This window comes from Rhinolophus ferrumequinum, chromosome 7 (genome assembly GCF_004115265.2).
Source record: "Rhinolophus ferrumequinum isolate MPI-CBG mRhiFer1 chromosome 7, mRhiFer1_v1.p, whole genome shotgun sequence".
Taxonomy (NCBI): domain Eukaryota; kingdom Metazoa; phylum Chordata; class Mammalia; order Chiroptera; family Rhinolophidae; genus Rhinolophus; species Rhinolophus ferrumequinum.
In genome coordinates, this window is record NC_046290.1 from 96,643,928 (window position 1) to 96,664,184 (window position 20,257).

At 41.7% G+C, this 20,257-nt stretch overlaps 1 protein-coding gene across 6 annotated transcripts in view; it reads left to right on the forward strand.

Annotated features, from left to right (window-relative positions):
* Window positions 1-20,257, forward strand: part of AUTS2 (activator of transcription and developmental regulator AUTS2) — a 1,097,126-nt gene that overhangs the window by 479,999 nt on the left and 596,870 nt on the right. For 5 of the 6 annotated variants that reach the window (XM_033111212.1, XM_033111210.1, XM_033111211.1 and 2 more), the window contains 2 exons: window positions 3,433-3,534; window positions 15,510-15,545. In XM_033111212.1, coding sequence (XP_032967103.1) covers window positions 3,433-3,534; window positions 15,510-15,545 — 138 coding nt within the window. The remainder of the gene's footprint in view (window positions 1-3,432; window positions 3,535-15,509; window positions 15,546-20,257) is intronic. The other variant, XM_033111213.1, reaches the window with a different exon arrangement.

The window sequence follows — 20,257 nt, forward strand, 5'->3', positions numbered from 1 at the left end:
CTGTCACTCATGCCAGACAACTAGTGTCCTCTTGTCTGTTTTAATTCTGGTGACTAAAACATATAATACTCTAATGGGAAGGAACTTCTGGAACTAGAGAATAAATTACAATAATTGTTAAATAAACGAGGTCCTGAGGTATCTATTAGATTGGTGCAAAAGTAATTGCAGTTTAAAAGCTTAAAAATAATTGCAAAAACCGCAATTACTTTTGCATCAGCCTAATACCAGCTGATAGTAAGAAATCTCATTCCATCAGTTAGAGCACAGCTTTCTTATAGCAGCACTGCCATGGATGCTAGGAGAGATCAATGTAAGCAGATCAATTCTTCTCGAGTCCTTAAATGTTTCAGCCAGCACCTGGCCTTTGTGATGTCTCTTGGTTGCACGTAATAGCTGGGGACTTCAGGTAAAGGATTACAACTTCTGAGTTAGTTACGCTACCCCAAATGATCCATTGGATGTGGCTGAAAGTGCCAGTTTTAAATGTATTCATGGGATTAGGAATGAATACTTCTTTTGCCTGAAATCGTGTGGTTTAGCTTTAGTACTTACTGTAGTCAATCCATTTCTTTGAAATATTGAGCTGTCTGACAGCTTAAAATCCTAAGTTTCCTTTAAACTTGAGCCTGGCTTTGGAGGAAAAAGAGGTATGTGGGGTGGATTTTATGTAAGGCTCTCTGAAGAACATTCGCTCGAGTGCTTGTGCTGGCAGAGCACAGGGGTGGCGAGCGAGCTGCTTCCTCTCAGCCTTTCTTGGCTTTTGCCCTTAGCCTAGATCAACATTTAGTCAGATAATTTACGTCAGGGCGACTGGAGGCTCTCATTGGGCCTTGTTGAACTTATTTCCTTTCATGAAGAAGTGGGGAAAAGGCCCAAATGCGAAATCCAGATTCTGTTAAGCCAACTAGATATTAGGAAAAGTTTCATGTCTTTGTATCCTTAATTACCTCCTGGATGTTCATTTCTCAAGTAAGTTGGGGGACTGAGGTTTTAATGAACATCTCTTGATCAAATATCACCTAATAAGTGTTCTTTGTGAATGCAGTCAGATACCACAAATGTATTAAAAATGCATCCCGCAGAGCTGTGAATATGCTGCAGACTGATTATTTCCATGTTCAATATAAACATCGACCTGGGCACTGAGCATTAAAATGCAGTGAGCAGGAGGCTGTAGGCGTGGGCTGGTCCTGGATCTTGTGCCTGGTTCTGAGCACGTCAGTGGCTCTGTTTGTTGCTTCATCCATACAGTGGCGGTAGCTTTACCTGCCTGTACTTAACTCAGTGCTCCAGTGGCCTGAGACTTCTGCCATTGCTTATGAATTAGGGCCCACTCTACGCACAGATTTATCATCAGTAAAAATGTGTATAACAGGCTGTTTTAAACTTTAAAATATGTGATAATTATCAAAGGCATTTAAGAAAGAGTGATATGCTAGCTAACTATGAGGGCATATGTTAAAACATAAATACAGAAAGAAAGAGCTCTTCAAAGACTAGTGGAGGATATACTATTATTTCTGAGCTTTAATAAAATCATGACTTGGAAAGCACAGAGAAGGTGAGAGTGAGCATTCCAGACAGAGGAAATCTAGTGTGAAAAGAAGAGGGCAGAAATGGACATGACGCGTTAAGAAATTAAAAGTGATGTTCATTTTAGATTAAATCCCCCTTTATTGTAAGTATAAAAATGAAAACTTAAGAGAATGACAATATTCTGAACTTGTATTCCATAGTAATAAGAAAAGGCTCACATAGCTTGCATCCGAATTAGCTGAGAATTAGCAGGTTTTGCAGTAACTTAGGAGGAAACTAAGTACTTAAGAGCTCAGGAGGATACAAAATAAAATTAGCATCATTTTGGGGGTTTCCATTACAGAAGACTTCTGGAGTATGGGATTTTAGAAAAAAGTGGTAAAAGTGGATTTGTAGAAAGGTTGAAAGTAAAAAAGAATGCTCTGTATCGTGGGGATATTTGGATAGCTGATTAGATTGCACGATCAAAGATGGGGTGTGAGCTGCAGTCTGGAAAGAGGCACATGCAAGTACAGGAATGCCGATACAGATGTATTGTCCATTCATGTTGCGTCGTCTTCCCCTTGGCCCAGAGCCACATGGAAACCTGTGGGCAGAAATTTTGCTACCTGTTACCCTTGCTTGCTCTTTCAAGTTCTCTTGCCCAGAAATATGGGGCTTGTCTTTTGTTTGAGATTTTCCGTGTTCTGACCCATGCACCCCTCTGTAATGTTTCTCCCTGTTTCTTCCCCAAAGGAACCCTGTTTCTGGGAAGAGCCTGATCGTGTCCACGCAAGTTCTTCTCCTTGCCTTTGCTTTCTGCCTTTCTCCAGAAGTGTCTTCTTTCCTCTCAGCCATATGAGCTCAGTCCACTTTTAAAACCCAAGCAAGCACTTCTCCTCCGAACGTCACTGGCTACTTTGGGTTTTCATGTAGCATGTATTTCCTTGTGTTGTTACACTCGCTTTGCTTGTACTGCCTTGCTAGAACGTTGTAAAGGGGCCCGGTCTTGTAAGCTGCATGAATTGCTTGGGGTCTCTGCATATGGGGTTGCTGAGGACGTCACAGGTCGACTTATCTTCCATATGTGTGTGACTCAGTCTCACACAGACTGATGTTTGCAATTCTGTGTGTTTGCTCATTTTTATGGAAATCAGAGCTGGGTAAATGCGTAGAAAGTGCTAAAATGTAAGCTCCATAGGACCCAAGGTTTTTTTCGTTTGTTTTGGTTTGGTTTGGTTATTTTTTGTTTGGCACCATATCTCCAGTGCTTACTACCAGGCCCAAATGTGGGGCTTAATACCTATTTGTTGAATGAGTGCTGCCTTAATTTACTTAAGCTGCATATCTGGTAGGAGACCTCCAGAATGTTGTCTCATCAAACAGAATCCTTAAGTGTCTTCTCAGTGCTTACAGTTTAACATCTAGCATCTCATCCTTTTCTTTCAGGATAAGAAACCTTATGTTTTGTTCTGTTTTGTTGTTGTTGTTTCAGAAGAGGACAGAAGAAATAAGGTGGGAAGTCATAGTTGGTGTAATTTGACTAGAGCATATTCAGTGTTTTGGGTGTTTTTATTATCCACAAAAGAAATCACAATGGAACAGAGGAAAAATCTGAGGGAAGATTACTTTCCAAGACTTACGCACCTTTGTTTAACTTCTCACTTGTTTATGAGTATGTAAGACTTGCTCAGTGTTTTATCTCCAGTGGCATTTTATGGGGAATGTTTTGCTTATCCTGCCCTCTGTGTTTCTTTCTATGGCAGCTTGCCTGGCACCGTTCAGAAACTGAGAAAATGTTAAAGATCAGGAACTTAAATGATTCCCTTTTGACCAGGCTTGAAGAACAGGGGCAAAGAAGCAGCTGTGTGAGGAGACCACTGACTTTCCTTGTTTCTCTTGTCTTGCCTGTAGCTCAAGCCAGGACAGAACAGCTGCAGGGACAGCGACAGCGAGAGCGCCAGTGGGGAGTCCAAGGGCTTCCCCAGGAGCAGCTCCCGGGAGAGGCTCAGCGACGTAAGTATGAAAGGATCAGACAAAAGCACCAGCCCATGTGTTCCGTGGGGCAGGTCTCAGCCTCCATCACTCCCTGCCTTCACACCTCTTTGCATATCCTGCTCCCACACGTTCCCCTTTCGTGATGTACGCGTGGTTGAGCCTTGCGTTACAGTGTCATTCCATTTTCTAGTTTGCCCGAAAATGTTTCTAGTTTCACAAATTATAAGGTAGGTGGGAGTATTTGTCACCTCAGCAAAAACAGATAACAAAGGAAAATGATAACACTTTTAATATCAGTGTTCAATGAAAGAAATAGGCAGCGCTACAACTGGGAAAACGACATCCTTCAGCTGGGAGCTCTATGTGATTTCTTCACCTGTGAGACTGGTAACAATGCCTTGCTGCCAGTTTATTTCTGTTGGGAGGGGTGACTAACCAGTCACTTACTTGGCCAGCAAAGGAATTAAATTTCCTGACTGATTTCTCGGGGAGAGACTTGTGCGAACCTCTTGAGGGATCTGTCACTCTCTAGACCTGGCTGTAAGCCCTCTCCGGTCTCCTGTCCGCCAACAGGCCCGACTCGCTTTGTCACTTCCGAGAAGCACCCGGGCCCCTTGGGATGCTCTTGCCTTCTTCCCTAACATGTCATATAACAAGATTCTTGACCTATCTTTGTCCCTGAGAGCAACACTTGGAAACATTGTTGTGAAACAGATGGAGTAGGGAGAGAAATTTTTATTATTGATACCAACACAGGAACATCAGCCGACCAAGGAGACAATACTCTTAAGAAAGATGCAGATGCAGCAGTTCAGGGTCTGAGTTTCAAGAAGACACTGTCAGGGTGTATAATAGGAGTCAAGCCATCCACCTCTTCTTCCTTGGATGCTCTAACGCAGTTGACACCTTCATGGTGCACAGGGTGACCCGCTGTGCCGCCAGAGGAAAACGTTAGTACTTATTTATTTTTGGCCTAAAAGTAATTAAACTTCACTGATACCCAATTTAATAAGCAGGGAATAGTTTGTCTATAGAATTTATAAACACACTTATCTTAAGAATGTGCTCAAAACCTTTTTTTACTGAGAGGTTTCCATAAGCATAAAAGGCTGGGGACCATTGCAGTACCTGGAGTTGTTCCTACAATAACCTGCCACCCGGTTCTCCATCAGCCAAGTGGACAACCTGAGACAGTTAGCTTCCTACACCTCTCAGGAAAGTCTGTGAGATCGAGGGTGAGATGTGATATATGGAACGTTGAACTCTTACAAGGATTAAGTGGGATAAACAAAGTATAATTGTTTCTATAGTACTTTTAATGTCTTGTAGATAATTGCCTCTTCTTCTTTTAATATTGCATAATGTCAGTTACGTATATAAAGAATACTAACTCAGCTTTTGCTGTATGAGTATGTCTGTGTAAAAGAATATTTCTTTGTGTGTTTATGTGTCATTAATTTTATGATGCAACTATAAATTATAATGCTAAAACTATTGCTATAACAATATTTCTTACTTATGTTGTAATGTTAACAATACTTAATACTTCAGTAGCTGTTCTTCTAAGATTTTGTTTTGCCTTTTTTTTAAATATTCAAACAGGGTTTATTAGTGATACATTCTCAGGGAAGAGAACAGGTCTAGTGAGGTGGGGGAGAGGGAAGGGGGACGGGAGGGAGAGGGAGTGAGAGAGAGAAAGAGGTGGAGAGTGAGGGTCAGAGCGAGAGCTGTTTCGCTTTTACTACAAGGTCTCTTTGGGCTGGAAATCATTGCAGGATTAGTTCGTTATGATTTCATCATAGGGCAGAGAAGTGAGAGCCACATAGGTCAGGGGACAAAAGCACAGTCATTGAGATCCTTTGACTGGTTGCCCTTAACTTACTTTTCATTGGATCAAAAGAAATTGGCAAAAGATATCCCATGTTTATGGATAGGAAGATTTAATGTTAAGATGCCAATATTGCCCAAAGCAATTTATAGATTCAGTGCAATGCCTGTGAAAATTCCAACAGTCTTTTTGCAGAAATGGAAAAACAGATACTCTGATTCATATGGGATGGCATGAGGCCTCCTGGCAGAAAACACAATGTTGAAAAAGAAGAACAAAGTTAGGAGACTTACACTTCCTACTTTCAAAACTTATTACAAAGCCACGGTAATCAAAACAGAGTGGTAATGGTCTGAGGACAGTCAGAGAGAGCAGTGGACTAGAATTGAGAGTCCAGAAATAAACCCATACATCTCTGGCCAACTGAGTTTTGACAGGAGTGCCAAGACCATTCCACTGGGAAAGATTTTCTCTTCAACAGATGGTACTGGGACAGATGGATCTCCCCAAGCAAAAGAACGATGTTGGAGCCCTGTGTCACGCCATGTACAAAACTTAACTCAGAATGAATCAGTGACCAAAATGTAAGAACAAAAACCATACAGCTCTTAGAAGAAAACACATGGGTTATTCTTTATGACCTTGAATTGGCAGTGGCTTTCTAGATATGACACCAAGAGCCTGAGCAACAAAAAGGAAAATAGATAAATTGGACTTCATTGAAATTAAAAACTTTGTGCATCAAAGGGCATTATCAAGAAAGTGAAAAGATTGTGAGAAAATATTTGCAAATCATGTAACTGATACAGGTTTAATATCTAGATATATGAAGAACTCCTACAATTCAACAATAACAAACCAATTTAAAAGTGGGCAAAGAACTCGAATATACATTTGGGCAAAGAAGATATGCATACAGTTGTCCAGTATGCATATGAAAGCTGCTCATCATCATTAGTCATTAGGGAAATAAAAATGTAAACCATAATGAAATAGCACTTCGTATCTGCTGAGGTGGCTACAATTTTTTTTTTAAGGAAATAAGTGTTGGCAAGGATATGGAGAAATTGGAACCTTTGTACACGCCGGTGGGAATGTAAAATAGTGCAGCCGTTGTAGAAAATAGCTTGGTACTTCCTCAAAAAGCTAAATACAGAAACATCATATCCCTACCAACTCCTCTTAGGTATATACTGAAACACGTTGAAAACAGGTACTCAGATACTTATCCTCCAGTGTTCATTCCAGCATTCAGTAACCAAAAGGTGGGAACAACACAAGGGTCCCTCAGCAGCTGAATGGATAAACAAAATACCATATTTCCCCGAAAATGAGACCGGTCTTATATTAAGTTTTGCTCCAAAAGATGCATTAGAACATATTTTCAGGGAATGTCTTATTTTTTCATGTTCAACAGTCTACATTTATTCAAGTACAGTCATGTCATCTTCTTCTGGAACATCGTCATAACGTACTAAATGCGTCTGTCTGGCTGATGATCTTCACTGGGGCTTGTTTTAGGGGAAACATGGTATGGCGTATATGGACAATAGTATATTATTCAGCCATAAAAAGGAATGAAGTTCACATACATGTTACAACACAAATTAACCTTGAAAATATTATGTTAAGTGAAAGAAGCTAGTTGTAAAAAAGACAAATATTGTGTGATTCCACTTATATGAGGTATGTAGATTATGCAAATTCCTAGAGACAGAAAGTAGCAGATATCAGGGACTGGTGTAAAGGGGGGTTGCTGGGGGAGTTCCCGCTTGATGGTTACAGAGTTTCTATTTGGGGTGATGAAATAGTTTTACACAAATTGTGACTAGTTAATATCACTGAATTGTACACTTAAAATGGTTAAAATGTCAAACTTTATGTTATACTCCTATATGCATTTTACCACCACAGAAATAATGTAGGAAAAAATTAGGGCTTCAACAATCCTGACTGTCTACAAAATACTTCTAGTGCATATTCCTTATTGATTATTGAAATTCATACTTTCTGCAACAACATTGTTAAAGACGAAAGAAGAATAGAAACAGCATTTAGTCTAAAGCTAGTTTTCTCTAGTCCTGAATACTCTGCCTGGTTCCCGAGGCATCCCAAGGTTTCTCCACACCAGCTGGTGGGCGTACCAACCCTTCTGTGCCCTGTGTGAGCTCGGGGCATTGTTACATGCTCCTTTTCTGTGGTTTCTCCTTTTACCTCGGGTACTGTCCTCCCACAGACACGCTGATGTGGATGCAGGCGAAGCCTGGACGTGAACCTTCTTTAGATTTCGTGATTCTCTGGGAAGCTGTCACCTGTCCTGGCTTCCTTTGATTATCCACTCTATCTTCTCAACTCGGGGATGACCAACCCCCACCCACCCCATCCCCCAGCATGAGTGAGGCTCACCTCATTTGCTTCCCTTCTCTCTGAGATCACCGCCCCATACTGCCTGTTGCCCAGTTTCTGAAAACCCTTTCTCATGCAGTTTGTCTGGTTCTTTAGTAGCTTCAGCTTAAGTTACTGAAAGTGGGAGAGTATATTGGGTCCCTGTTAGGCCAGCATGCCCACTGCTGGTTTTTCAGCTGCGGTAAAAGTTCCCAGAAGTCGTCTCACTTTTCATATTTTTAGAAGCTTTGGCAGTTGACACTTACTCTAAAGTGCAGTTACGTAAGATACAACGTTATTCCAGCTTTTTTTTTTTTAATTGGAAATGCAAAAGAGTAAGAATAAAGAATTCCAGTAGAGCTAGAGGATTTGGCTCATGGGTAAAGCTTATAAGCCAAATGTGCTTGGCTTTTCTAAATTACATATCCCAAGCCATACTTCCAGGAGAGAGTATTTGTGTATGCGGAGTTTCAGATCGTCCACCTCAAAGATACATAGTAACTTGTTTAGATTAGTCATGAAGGGAAAAGTGAAGGGGGATCATTGAATATATCAATGTTCACCATGAGTTCGTTTTTCAAGAGGGAACGTACTGCTTCTGACTTTAACAGAATTTTTCAGCTGAGGAAGTCACAACTAAGGGGCTAAAGTTAGAATCTTAATAAAGAAAACCTTAAACTAGGAATTGATCATGGGCGTTCAATACAAACACAGCAACTTTTAAGAGCAGTCCAGCTGTTTATTACCTGTGTGATGTTAAGCAAAGAACTTGGTTTTCTGAGCCGCGTCGATCTGTGAAACGGCTCTACCGACCTTGTAGGTCTCCTTTACAGGTTGCCCGGTACTAGTGTCTGAATCACATAGCACAGTTCCTGGTGCTTAAAACACATCCTCTGCTTAAAAAGACTCATCCTCTTCCTTTTTGCATCAGATTTACAACTTAACCTTAGGAACCTCCTTATCCTTTTAACTTAAATTCCCTTGTAACTGTCAACTTGACAAGCAATACCTGCTGTCTGAATCATGATAAACAGGAATCTTCCTCACGAACAAAATCCTCACTATCCTATGTCTCCTTACCTATTTTTCTCAGCCCTGACGTGTCCCTCTTAATTCCCTGTCCCAGTATTGGATCCCAGAGCTAGGATTCTCAAAGTCAAGCTCGTAATTCCTCTGTCGTAATTATTCCGTCCACTTCGTTCCTCTCCTTCACCCACGCACATGATTTCTGATGAGGTGTTTGGGTCTGACTTTGCTCTCCTGACACTAATGATGTTTCAGACGCCCTCACCGTGCCTTACACAGGTAACTCCCGGTGATTGCATCTGCCCCACCGTTCTTTCCTTTGCACTGTGCTCTCCAGTGCTTCCAGAGTTGTTCTCCTAGGAGTCAGACGTGACACTTGAACTTCTGTGTTTAAGGTCTTTTGGTCAGAGTCCACACTCCTGAGGGTTATGTGCAGAGCCCTCCAGGAAGTATGATGCTGCTTCTGCACACGCTCCGTTCCTCTGCCTCCCCCCGCCCTGGGACCTGAACCACCTTTGTTTTCTTCAATGATGTGCGCTTTCAGATCTTCCTACCTTGATTTCTTTTGTTTCCTCTGTTCTTTGTCCTTTCCTTCTGCCAGCCCCAGTAGTATGCCCTATAACAAACCCTGCCCCACACCCTATGGAAGTAAACTCCTAATGCTTTATTCAGATTACTATGTGGATAGGAGTCTAGTTTTTCTCTGAAAGAATTTTGGGCCCGGTTTTTAGTTATAAGAAGGCAGAAATATGTTTTAACACTTTCTAAGTGTTCAAGACTTTGAAGGAATTGAAACATTTCAGAAAATAGTGAAAAGGGATTGAATTCTAGTAAGTCCTTTGCTAAACGGTTCTGTAAACTTACTGTTCTACAGCTATTTAGTCCATTTCATAGGATCACAGTTGATGCATTTCTTCTGCTTCTTTCTGAGATACCGCTTCTCCTACCCCAAATCGTCCAGGTTTGGGGGGTTATCTATCCATCCCACCACGCATTTTCAATCGGTCCATGTCCTCCCTTCTCTGCACCCTCCCCCCAAACCTCGATTGAGGTTTCACTCTGTGCCAGGTTTACTGGCTACTGTGAAGGGAGAACAGACCCAGACCACACCGTCCGTGAACGTCTCTGTCCTTCAGAATAAAACCTAGTCCAGCCCTGAAGGACTCTTGGTGTTCCGTTTCTCCTCTGAGTCTGTGATAAGGAGGTGAGGTGTTGTATTAGTCCCCTGGGCTGCTGTAGTGAGTGACCACAAAGGGAATGGTTTAAAACAACTGAAATTGATTTTCTCCTCGTTTGCAAGGCCAGCAGCAGTCTACCATGAAGGTCTCAGCAGGACCACGACCCTCGGATCCTTGGATCCTTCCTTTCCTATTGTAGCTTCTGGTGGCTTCTGGCCATCCTTGCATTCCTTGGCTTCCCACTGATTCAGCCCAGCATCTGCCTTTGTCTCCACCGGGCCGTCCACCCTATTTGTAGCTCTGTGTGTCCTCTCCTTCTTATAGGGCGGTGATCATCGGAGTTAGGACCCACCCCGATCCAGTAGGCTCCCAACTTAAGGACGCTGTTTCTAAACAAGTTCATTATATCACTGAGGGTTCTCAAGGGAAACAGTGCATAGAACGTACAGGTGTGTACAGTGAGGAAGCCTGACAAGTCTCAGGATCAGGGAAGGAAGCGGGAGACCCAGGAGAAGTGGTGCTTAGCCGCCGTCCTAGTCCAAAGGCATGAGAACCAGCAGAGCTGAGGGTGTGATTACAGCCACAGACCGGAAGGCTCGAGACCCAGAGAGAGTCGATGGTTCAGTTTGAGTCTGAGAGCAGGAAAAACTGTTGTCGCAGCTTGAAGGCCATCAGCCAGAGGACTTTCCTCTTGTACTGAGGATGATCGTATTTGTTTTATAAAACTGATCGGATGAGGCCCAGCCACATCGGGCTGGGGCGGTGTGCTTTGTTCAGAGTATGGGTTGAAATGTTAAACTCGTGCAAAATCCTCCTCACAGTGACACCAACACAATGTGGGAACAAGGGTCTGGGGCCCGTCGCCCAGGCACGCTGCTGCCCAGTCGGGTTAGCCTTCAGCCACCTTTTGAGGCTCCTGCTGGACGTGGGCTTTAGAGAGACGCTGTTCACCCCACTGTAAGTTATTGTTTTAAAAGCGTGTGTCTGGAAGATGTTAAAGCAACGTTGTTATAATTTTTACTTTAAACTGTTTGCTTTGCCTTTTATATGAAGAACTGCAGATAACAATGAGAGCAAGGAAGAAATCAGTGAAAGAAGCCAAGAAGCTGTTGAGTGTGGGTGAGAGCCAGTGACAGCTAGAAGTGGTTGTAACAGAGGTTGGGAAATGGAAGTGGGAAGTGACCATATCCATCAGGCCTGACGCTCTTTTCAAGTTGTTACCCTCCACCCATTTTTATTTGAATTCTCCTAGGAGCTCATTTCCCCAGTCAGATACAGTGTTTTGTGTCTTTATCAGCTGTTAGGAATCTTATTTCCAAGGCACATGTCTTAGGCTTAAGATTTCATGTTCTTTTAATTGTCATTGTTTCCTAAAATGCTATGGAAAATCCATAAATGAGCTTGTTTTGTGACCTTTGCAAGACCTGTACTTGGCTGTGATGCCTCTGCGTCTTACTCCCAAGAGAAAACAGCATTAGTGGAGGTGGGTAGACAGGGATGTCAGCCACAATTGGTGATGTGGAACAATTTTAAATACCCTATTTAAATTAGCCCTGGGGTCAGAACATATGTCTCATCTAGGGGCGGAGCTCACATCCGTTTCCTGCTCAGGGAGCGGAGATGGTCCTCTCGGTCTCCCTGTGTACATCTCTAATGAATGGAGCACATCTAGTTTACATGGATAATCAATTTTGAAATCCCTTGTTGTAGGTAAGCTGTTAACACAGAAATGTTAACTTCACGAGTTTAATGAGTAGCTTTAGTGATAGCTTAGTGACAGAGCTGGAAAGCGAGTCAGGTGGGGGGCAGCGAGGAAGAGTGGCACGAGGGTTTAATGAATATCCACTTGCAGACTTGCATGTCAGTAGCATCGTTCTCCCTCCTGCAAACTGTCTTTCAACTGCTCATCCTATTACTGCTCCTGCAGCCCATGGTAGCTGGGAGAATGAGGCAGCGTGTTTGCAAGAAAGCTCCTTTGCAACATAATGAGATCGAGGTGGGTAATTTGCAGCAATCGCTAGAGCAGTGGTCAAATCTGCCAAAAACACGGCAGAATGAAAAGACCATGTTAACAGGAGATGCCTTATAATGGGCCCGGAAATCATGCCTCATGCAGCCAGCTGGCTGGCACTTTCTCCTCCCCTTGTCTCCTCATGCAAACTGCTACACATTTTCTCCTCCTCCATTTTCTCAGTCTCTCTCTACCTCTCATTTCTACCTAGTACATGAAAATATGAATGAATTGGCAACTCTGCTACTTGAAGAAATAAGAACGAAGCCTTTTTCATTATTCAGGGGAGGTATTTGCTTAAACATGGGTGTGTGGTATTATTTCAAATGCTTTTGTTCCACTTTTAAAACACATCCTGTTAAAAATGTCTTCTTTTCAAGCCTCATAGTCTTTCTGGATTCTATGGCCACTTTAGGTATATAGTTTGGCCAGAGTTTGCCTTCTCCCTTCAAGCCAGAAAAATGGAAGACCCCTCCTCTCATTAAAAATAGACTGGAGAAATACAGAAAGTTGAAATCAACTTTATTTCATCAAATGGTTCAGTGGTCAGGACACCCTCAACCTGTCTGTTTCCCTAGGCCTCTACTTTTTGCTGTCTGTCTCTTTTTCTATAACATGAGAAAGCAGTACCAATCCCTAAATGCTGACCTATAAATGAATAACCTAACACATTTCAAACAATAACTAGCTGTTTCTAAACATCTATTCCATTTTTGTATCATAATCTATTGTTGCCCATGGTTTGGGGTATTCATGGAATTTCTGACTTGAAAAACCGTTACTGTTATCCAATATTTGCAGCTGTATTTCGATACCAACTTAGATGAGGCATACATGAGAAGAGACTCTTCTGGGCCTTTGTGTTGTGAGCGATCAGTGCAACTGACTCCTGGGCTGTTGCTGGTCTCAGACTTGTTCCCTGTCTAATGGTGGAGACCCTGTTGGCAACCGGGAACGGTGACCTACTGAACTCAAGGCCACCGCCAGAGTCCTGGAAATATAGAACTGGACAAGGAGAATCTCTTTGTTTCAGAGATGTTGTTTCTGTTCCAATTCTCCAGCTATGATTGAAGGCAGCTGGCAGTTGGCTGAGAAAAAATATGGTGGAGAAAGGGGTAAAGGGAGGAAACGTCAAAGCCATGGACGTTTGGCAAAGTAGATTAGAAGAATTTTCGACAAAGTTTTCTGCCAGGTCCAGAAATCAGAACTTAATGTCACAAACCTCTGCCTATTAAAAAAAGAATAAGTGAGTAGAACGGGTTAGAAAATGTGGGTAGTCTGACTGACTAACTAAGGTTCTGTACGCTTTCTGGCAAATGCTGACACTCCAGTGGACCTCTAATGTCCATGAGGAACTAGTGTTTGTGTTCTTCATGTGTCTCTGTATGTGCTGGGGTGGGGGGTGTTAGAAGGCAGGGTCCTTAACTGCTTTGTTGCATTATGTTAATTCCTCGGCAGTGCAATCAAATTCATGTCGTAATTAAAGCTGTCAGTTGGAAGGCAAGCCAATCGCCACGAAAACACAGCATAACAAATGAAGTGAAATGATTTTGCGTGTAGCTATACAATGCTTCGCCAGGCATGAAATTAAATAAGTAATTTGATGTTGACATCAGAAATTGAAATGATACCCACTGTTCCCTCATTCAGTCAGACCTGCATAAACAATAGCCAGAACAAATATGCACAACAAAGCTCTCTTCTCCACCCCGCTCCCTGAGTAATGTACAATATATATGCAAAATGAGTTTAACAGAGCTTTCGGAGACCTGAAGGATGTAATTTCCTTTGATATGCACAATAAGATGCTATGTATGTGGGGGTGGAGAAGTGCATTTGGAGGGGTACTTCTGCTTCTGGGATGAAATACGTTTGCAGGAAGGGGAGCAAAACCCTGAAATAAACAAATTCCACGTTTTCTCTGAGTAATTCATCCTAAAATGATTTTCCCTCCCAGGCATGACCCCAGGCTGGGGGAGACCTGACCCGGGTTTTGCTTTCCTCTGTGGGTGCTGAGACCACGTGACGTGTCACGTGACTAAACGCCGCGTGAAAGCCGTCTCCATGACTACTGTGGAGCTCCCTACACACCATTTATGGGATCAGGAATGCAGCAGGATTTTTTTAAACCAGGTCCAGTGTGCGAGATCACACATCTGCCAGCCTTTTACTCCCCTGAGCTCGTCTTAAACATTGAGGCGAAGGAAGTTTTGCTTTGGGAGCTGCGTGTAGGAGTGGCCGGGACCACACTACCCTTGTTTGATGTGAATGCTGTGTCCTTACAGCACTGCATTTCCTTCTCAGAAACAGTTAAAATCAAGAAGAATCACACCTACTGCATTTTTTGATTCTGAATTCACCTAAGCCATTTTCCTCTATACAATCCATTCCTTCCTTGACATACACATACACTGAACAAATACTTTGTAAATGCCTCCTGGGCAAGCTGCTGTGCTGAGCTCTGAGGAAACAAGGCTGGGTGCACCAGGGGGCCCCTGGCACTTGCAGTTTGCAGAGCAGGGTCTGGCATTAGGGTGGAGAGCTGGATGCCAGCTGAGTCACTGGCATCAGAGCAGAAGTCAGGCCAGTCCAGCAAGGGCGACCCGACCCAGCTCCTCAGAGGGGGCCTTGCTTGTGGCGGGCACTGAGCCGAGACCTGCAGGCCGCCTCAGCGTTTGCTTTCTGTTTGTTGCAAGCTTATCTGGGGCCTCTGTTCTTCCCAAAGAGGCACTCAAAGAATTTGTAATGAGATGTTTTAGGAAAAAAAGTAACAAACATACACACAACAAAGACTCACAAGCAAATTTAAAACACAGCCAAGTTCTTTTCTCACCTTTTTCCCTAAGAAGTGGTGCACTGTAGACCTTACAGAAGTACCGTTTTTAGCTTCCATGTGTCAGAACCGGGAAGCCCTGGTTGATAATTCCTGGGACTAAAACATTGACTAAAATGGTGCTTTTCCCTGCTTCCCTTTACCCACACATTCTTTGCATTTTAGTCTACTAATTATGTTTACAAAATGTCTCATTTTTGAAAAGCGCTCTGTGTGTACTAACTGGTGCCTTTAGGGAATAAACTGGCAAGTAGGTCATACATTGGAAAAGTCATCCAAACCCACTGGGCTTTTTCTTTTCAAGTCAGCCTGAGCTTTTTCCTCTTGCCTGCCCCTTTGCGGCCGCATAGCCGAGGAGCTCGGGACCAGGCCATTGAATGTCAGCAAGTCAGGGAGGCAGGCTGACGTGTGTCTGTTTAGTCTCAGTGCAGGGTGAAATGCCATCATTAATTCATTACCCAGCTGCCTGTCAAATAAATTGGCAATTACGTCCACCGCAGAGGCTCGGAATTCAGTAAATAGCACGTTAGCATCTCTGAGTTGTTGAGAGATGTAAAGGGGAAAATTAAGCAATACGGTGTTTGTATCAGGAGCAGATGACAAGGGGCAGCATACACTGGTGATGTGATGTAGTGATGAAAAGCTTGCAAAGGGCTGGTAATGAGCTGTGTGGATTGGAACGTGTTAAAAACCATCGCTGATTTTCCACTTTGTCTTTATGCTTTGTTGCAGAGTTCAGCTCCTTCCAGCTTGGGAACAGGCTACTTCGTAAGTTTATCTCAACTTCCACATGTGTGACTTGCTTCTCTAATGTATGCTCATTAGGACGTGAAAACACCTAAGAGGTCCCCTCTCAGGCCTAAAGAACAGGCTGATATCCATCCTCTTATTAAGAATTGTTTCATTTTTAAAATAAGTAACTTGCTGGGCCCGAGGGACCCTCAGTGAGCCTGAAACGTCTTTCTGGTTCCCTCAGTGAGCCTGACACGCGTTACCTGGCAGCAGAAGGGGGCACAGGGACGCCTGATTGGCTCCTGCCACCTCTCCTACGTAATGTTTTCTAGTGAGAAGTGTCATGTGGAGGATGGATCTCATATTATTCTTTGAGGTATTTATTCACTTTTAAAATCTCTTGAAGAAATTCCCCACATATACAATGAATCACTTTTTTTTTTTTTTTTTAATTTTGATGAGGTGAAGTTTTAATGGATGTTTTCCCTCACAGTCTGGGTAGGTGGGCTTTATATTTCCTTTCAGCATCATTAAACTCCTCATTTTAGCAAATATAGATGTATTATGTTATTTCTAGGCTTTCCTCTGTCCTGTGGAAGGGATGGGGATGGTGAGCATATCTTAGGGGTTATCACAGTATTTCTCATAGAAAAACAGTCACTTCATTTCTTTTATTTATAGCTATTTACCCTTTTTGGATTCAATAATCCTTTTTAAGATGTAGAATTACAACTAGGCCTTCCTTACACACGGGCTAACACAGCGTGTAGAGCTTTTGTTGTGATATTTAGAGGAATCTGATTTGTGTTCAGAAAGATGAAGACTGATACACGAATGCCTGCTCAGCATTTTCTAGGAAATTATGAAATCATTGAAATAAAATAAAGTAGAAAATAATTACTGATTCAGTTTAGCCTCCTGTAAATTTCTTTTCTCTAATATGCTAATTACTCCGGTTTTCTTTGCCCACACATTTCTTTCCATACATTTACATTAAATAGATGAAAACCAGCATCATTTCATTGAATAATAAGCCTTTTTCAAGCTTGGCAGAAGTGGTATTTTTTAAGTGTTGATTTTTTTTGTGTGTGTCTTAATCTGTGGTAGACGAAAAGGGGTAAAGATTTTTTTTGGTACCTACCTAATAGAGCCAGCAAGCTTATCCTTGTTCTTTATTATGGCTGAATATTCATGCTTGCAGAGACAAACAGGACGCTTCAGCAGTGGAAATAACAGAAGCAATCCCATCTGCCATCTCTTCACACCCGGCTGGATGTGGGTTGAGATGCTCCAAGTAAAATCTGGAGCCTGCCAATTTCTGTTCTCTTTCCAAAAGCCACATTCTCCCTCTGTGCTTTCTTTAGCAGAACAAGGCCAAAGCCAGTACCTGAGCGCTTGACCACTTCTAGACTGAACATTCTCTGTGTTTCAAATGCAGTTTGATTACCCTGAACGAAGACAGTCATCTCTAGAAACACTGAGATTTTTATCGTACTTTTGGTCACTTTTTTCGTAATTCTAGAAATGTTTATTTTTATTCTCTAACAATACATCATTATGAGTAAAGAATCTGCAGTTATGAATCTGAAATAATTCTCACACACAGTGTTGGATGAGTATGAAAGTTTTCCCTTATTTTGGTAAAATCATTCTTAGTATTATTTTGCTTATATAAGAACATCTGTACTATTAACTCCCATGGAAAAGATATATACCAGATGTATATTCAGCTTTCAACCGTGGCAAAAATGTTCTACTTAAAATGTGTTTCCAGTAATGGGACCATTATGTTATCATCGTGCAAAATCTATTGATATGATTGCCAAGTCCTCATCAAGAAGTGTCTTCTGGTTTTGTTTTCATTCCATCACTGTCACATGTAATACTTAATTTCAGGTTCTGACTTCAACATTAGTGAGTTTCACACTTGTAAGTGGAAATAGTATATTCATAACTCATAGTATTTTCATGGTAACATATTATGTGCACTGTGCTTTATGATGTGTGATGTTATCATAATCTTATGTCTGTAATGAAGGCTCAGCGTCAGGTAAGTAGAATGGTGATATTTTTACTCTATCCTTAATTCTCTTCAGCGTCTCTCTGAAGTGAGGACTGAGGCAAATCACCTGCAGTCAATGAGGTATTAACACAATTGAACCGAAATGTGAATTCATGTTTAGGAAAGCTGAAGGTATCACCTATTGGTTTAACAACCTGGAAATGTTTTCTTCAACACTCTTCAAATGTTACTTGGACTTCAGAATCTTTCATTTAGATTTTTATGCTTCTATGGAGCTTTTAATAAACTAAGGTAAAATGCTGATTATCGTGCATGTTAATAAAATAGACACCCGCCCAAGTATATGCACGTACATGTGTGTACACACACACACACACACCCTTATCCACATTCAGTATATTCTGTTTTCAGTTCTTTTCATTCATCAGTAGTGGTAAGTTAAAGGTTTTGAAGAAGAATCCTTTGTTTTTGATCTAGTTGTATTTGTTTGTATCTCCTTGGTTTTGTGTTCCAAAGATGTCTGCTTAGGTCTGTCACTTTTCCAATCCATTTATAAGCTGAAGATTTGAGAAATGAGAACAGCAGCTAAAAATGAGTATTTACATAAGCATATTGCAAAGAATGCTTAAAGTAGGCAAAATAGAGAAGGATTGGAACAAACTTTTCACATTTTGGGGAGCTTTTGAATGATGTGGGTGTTATATACACAGAGACACAGACACATATATATTCATTACATAATCATGCCCAGCTCATATTCTAAATATAATTGGAAGTATAGACTACTTGGAATCTATTTGCTTTTCTTTCTTTTTTCTTTTTTCTTTTTTTTTTTTTTTTTTGGCAAGAGGAGCAAAACGTGTTGGAGTGTGTAAAGTTTTTCTTTTTTTTAAATGGTAATGCAGTGAACTTGTTTTCATTTCAATTTTAATGTTTATGGCTATATTCTCTCTTCATTCATGTATTTGAAGTTTATTATACATAGTGGATAATCAGCTTAGACACAGAATGATCTGAAGACCAGTGATCTGACCTTAGGCAGGGTATCAAATACCTCTCCTGTTTCATCGTGTGTACCTACCTGATAGAGTTGTAAATATTAAATGAGTTATGATATTTAATGTACACAGAACAACACTCAATAATAGCAACTAATAAATGTTGTCTTCTGTTATTCCCACTGTAGTGTGTGATGGAAAAAACTTGGTCTCATTAAATGGCTTGTAATGCTGTGATAATAGAGAATAAGTACCAGAAATTAATGACACAAAAATAAGTTTTATAATTTGTCACTGTAGGATAGGAATATTTTATTTTCATTGCAATCTTCTTGTAGCTTTCTGAGGAGTCTAGGATTTTGTATTTGGGCGGTGTATACCAATTTACTCTAGATGTAAATATAAAGCAATATGGAATTCATTCTCCGTGATCCTCTATGCTCATGATAATGTTGGAATGAACTTTTCTATAGGCGGCATTCTACAATGAACGTTGTAGAAGTTTGTCTGTAAAAATTGTTTATTTTCTTCCTCAGACTTGAGGCATTTAAAACCGGCTGATAGCCCAATAGCCCTTAGGGTTGGGCTGGGAGGTTAAAAAAGACCTGTTTGACATATCCCAGTTCTATGAGGTTGTGTCACATGTTTGCTGCTCTCTGACACCAAAAGGAAATGAGGGTGCCCTGGGAAGCCTGAATGAAGTAACTGAGGGCAGTAGAGTGAGAAGACCAGTAAACACATCTCGTGGTTGCCAGTGGTCTGGTGAGTCGGACCAGGAAAGGCCTGGACTCCTTCTTGACAAGCACTTGACTCTGTATGCCAACAGTTGCGATCTACCGGTGGGGTATGGGGGGTGACTTGTCAGGCTGACCTGTATCCCTGCTCTAAGGCAGAAGCCTGCCTTTATTTAGACTGACATGTCCTGCTTGGTGCTCTGGCTGCTTCTCAGGCTTCTTCCAGGTTTGAATCTAAGTGTCTGAGGCCCATAGCTTGGATCCTGCTTTTGTAAACTCCAGTGATCCAGAGATTTTTCTTCATGGTTCTCAGCTAATAATTTCCATCCTCCTCATTTAGATCATACCTAGCAATGTACATGCTTTAAGATTATCAAGGAAACAACCTACCTTGTTTCCCCAAAACTAAGATCGGGTCTTATATTAAGGTTTGCTCCAAAAGACACATTAGGGCTTATGTTCGGGGGATGTCCTCCTGAGAAATCATGCTAGGGCTTCTTTTCCGGTTAGGTCTTGTTTTTCGGGGAAACACAGCACTTCCACCGAGTGTCTAAAATGACCGCACGCAGTACATGCTAACGGGAATCGTGCCGTGGCGCATGTCTCCAAGTGCGGTTTGTGCCGCTGAAGTACTTCAGCAATTGCGTGGGTGGTGCTGAGCCCAGTACTGGCCGGCGGCTGTCCAGCCTGTTGCAGGGTCCTAAAGCACTTCAGTTCCTTGCCATGGTCTAAGGTTTCCAGTCTAGACCCTTGAAATATCTCCGGTTTTTCTTTGCCGTAATTTGTATAATTCTCAAAACTGATTTGTGGTATTTTATATAACCATAGTTGCTTCTTTCTAAAATCCTTAAGTGGATTTTTTTGTTAGGTGAAAGTGGAATGAGTTTTTTCCAAAAGATCATGCTTTTTTAGCACAGTTGTTTATTTGATGGACTAGGCTTTTCTTTAAACAGACACTTACGACTTTTTGTCTTTCGATGAGTATTAAAAGGC